The 3,210-nt window shown below is 38.6% G+C and overlaps 1 protein-coding gene across 1 annotated transcript; it reads left to right on the forward strand.

The window, feature by feature from the left end:
* The first annotated feature begins 1,208 nt into the window (after window positions 1–1,208).
* On the forward strand, window positions 1,209–1,859 carry LOC141617555 (uncharacterized). The gene has a single exon (XM_074434743.1). The coding sequence runs from the start codon at window positions 1,209–1,211 to the stop codon at window positions 1,857–1,859; it is 651 nt and encodes a 216-aa protein (XP_074290844.1).
* The last annotated feature ends 1,351 nt before the right edge of the window (window positions 1,860–3,210 follow it).

A 3,210-nucleotide genomic window follows, 5' to 3' on the forward strand; every position in this document is an offset into this window, starting at 1 on the left:
CTTCACGAATAAAAAGACGTCTTCGCATGGTCCTACAAGGATATGCCAGGGATATACATGGATATTGCAGAACATCGAACCCAATCAAACCAGGTTTCAAGCCCGTAAAACAGAAACTTCGTCGAATGAGAACAGAATGGGCTCTCAAGATCAAAGAGGAAGTGGACAAGAAATTCAAAGCCGGGTTCATCAAAGTTTCCGAGTATTTAGACTGAGTGGCTAACATAATCCCCGTAACTAAAAAGGATGGGCAAATCCGGGTTTGTGTTGATTTCAGGGACCTAAACAAGGCCAATCCAAAAGACGATTTTCCACTCCCACACATCGACATACTAGTACATAATACAACTGATCACGCTCTCTTCTCTTTCATGGATGGATACGCAGGGTATAATCAAATAAAAATGGTTGGAGAAGATATGCACAAAACAGCGTTCGTCACCCAATGGGGTACTTATTGTTACATTGTCATGCCATTCAGATTGATCAATGCTGGAGCAACGTATCAATGCACCGCGACTACCCTATTACATGATATGATGCACAAAGAAGTGGAGGTATATGTAGACGACATAATTGTTAAGTCCAAGGATATGCAAGGACACATCGCCAACCTTCGCATGTTCTTTCTCAGATCGCGCAAGTACAACATGAGACTTAACCCTCAGAAATGTGCGTTTGGAGTCACTTCCGGCAAGCTATTGGGATATGTAGTCAGTCAAAAGGGAATATAGATTGATCCATCCAAGATCAAGGCTCTAATCGAGATGCCATAGCCACAGACAGAAAATGAAGTTCGGTGTTTCCTGGGTAAAGTACAGTACATCAGTCGTTTCATTTTGAAACTCACCATGATTTGCGAACCTATATTCAAGAAGCTTAAGAAAACAGACCACATCATGTTGAACAACGATTGTCAAAAGGCATTTGACAGAATCAAGGAGATATTGACTAAGCCACCAGTTCTAATGCCACCGCAGAAAGATCAACCATTATCTCTATACCTCACAGTCACAGAAACAGCTACGGGGGCTATGCTCGCACAAGTCGTCGGGAAAGAAGAAAGAGCTATCTACTACCTTAGTAAGAAGTTCTTAGAATATGAGACTAAGTATACACCACTTGAGAAGACATGCCTCGCTCTTGTGTGGGCAACCAAGAAGCTACGCCATTATATGCTTAGCTATTCCGTCAAGGTGTATTCAAAGATGGATCATGACAAATATATTTTCGAGAAGCCTGTTTTAAATGGACGTTTAGCTAGATGGACTTTGATTCTCTCAGTGTTCGATCTCAAATACGTACCCCTGAAGGTCATTAAAGGACGAGCATTAGCCAAATTCTTCGAAGACAATCCCATTCATGATACCCAAATAATAGATACGTGGTCATTTCCAGATGAAGACATTTTGCATACCTATGCAGAATCATGGGACCTCTACTTCGATGAAGCTTCCAATCTACAAGGATATGGTATAGGAGTGTTGCTCACTTCTTCTGAAGGCGCGCATACACCCATTTCTGTGAAACTCAACTTTGAGGTGACCAATAATGCAGCAGAATATGAGGCATGCCTCATCGGTTTACAAGCAGCAGTCAGTCTAGGTATCAAAAGACTTCGAGTCAACAACGACTCATCTTTAATCATCAATCAAATCACTGGATCTTGGAAAATACGAAGTGAAAGTCTTGCGCCATATCAAACCAGGATAGATCAAGTAGCTCAATTATTCGACCAAGTCATTTACTTACATCTACCTCGAGAAGAAAATCAGTTTGCAGACGCTCTAACGAAGCTTGCATCCTTAATCGACATACCTGACAACATGATAGAGATGTCTTTATGTATTGAACGATGATCTGAGCCAGCTTATGTGCATTTTCTCACTGACGAAAATGAAAATCAAGAGCAGCCTTGGTATCAAGCCATTCTAAACTATAAGCTCAAACGGCATATACCCACCCGATATGGATAAGAGGGGACAACGAGCGATTCGTCTATTAGCATCTCAAAATGTCCTAAATCAAGGGGAGTTATACAAAAGAACGCCAGAAGGTGTCATTTTGCTTTGCCTTAATCATTCAAAAGCAAAAAAAGTTATAGAAGAAGTCCATGATGGAGAATTCGATCCTTATATGAGTGGACCAATGATGGCAAAGAAAATCATGCGCCTAGGATACTATTGGACAACTATGGAGACAGATTGCATTAAATACGTATGACATTGCCACAATTGCCAAATCTTTAGGAATGTGCAACACGTTCCACCATCTCTCCTATATACGATGACATCTCCTTAGCCATTTTCCACTTGGGGAATTGACATCATCGGGACCACTTCAGCTGGAACGGGTGGTCATTGTTTCATTTTGGTAGCCATCGACTACTTCACAAAATGGGTCGAAGCAGCGTCATATACTACTCTGACATCCAAGCTGAAAGGTTTCAAAAACCCCTATTAAACTTATTTAATAGATTTTATAAATTACTCTTAATTTATACTCATATGAATCTAGTGCATGCATAACAAAAATAACAAGATTAGGAGAAAATGGTTTTCTTACATTGATGAGACAGATTCATGGGCACTAGATTTGGACTCCTTCCTAATCTAGATCTTGAGCTAACTAACATAGGATGATCCTCCAAAACTCCATAGGTTCAATGATGTGAACACCTCCTCTTAGTTGCACCAAGACTACACCCAAAAATACTACTAATAATGATTAGTTATTATGTAGTATTATTCCCTAATTTTACTAATATTATTAATATTACTACTCTTAGTAATAGATGATTAATATTAGTATTTTGTGTGAGTTTTTGAGGTTTGCATGTGGAGAATAATCATAGAAAAAGAGAAGAAAAAACAAGCACAATGATGCTCTTATAAGAGCATTTTCACGGCACGCACACCACACAAGTGGAGTATTTTTGTCTCTTAAATTATTCACATGCAAATGAGTAGAGTGTAGTAGTGAATGAAAATGATTATGGTGACATAATAAGATGTCATCACATGACAATATCACATGATCTTATCTAAAAATTTGGACAAACCAAAAGAGTATAATATACTCCATATGGTCGGCCATCATGTGCCACTTTAGCCCATTTTTATTTTTCACATTTGTCCCACAAATGCTTATAAGTCATGTGATTAATTATCTTACATAATTAATTATTAATATAATCATTTAACAATTAAA

This window comes from Silene latifolia, chromosome X (assembly GCF_048544455.1).
Source record: "Silene latifolia isolate original U9 population chromosome X, ASM4854445v1, whole genome shotgun sequence".
NCBI classification, from domain to species: domain Eukaryota; kingdom Viridiplantae; phylum Streptophyta; class Magnoliopsida; order Caryophyllales; family Caryophyllaceae; genus Silene; species Silene latifolia.

Bases quoted from the DNA above. Each gene is read 5' to 3' on its own strand.
- LOC141617555 (XM_074434743.1), top strand. From the start codon at position 1,209: ATGGATCATGACAAATATATTTTCGAGAAGCCTGTTTTAAATGGACGT.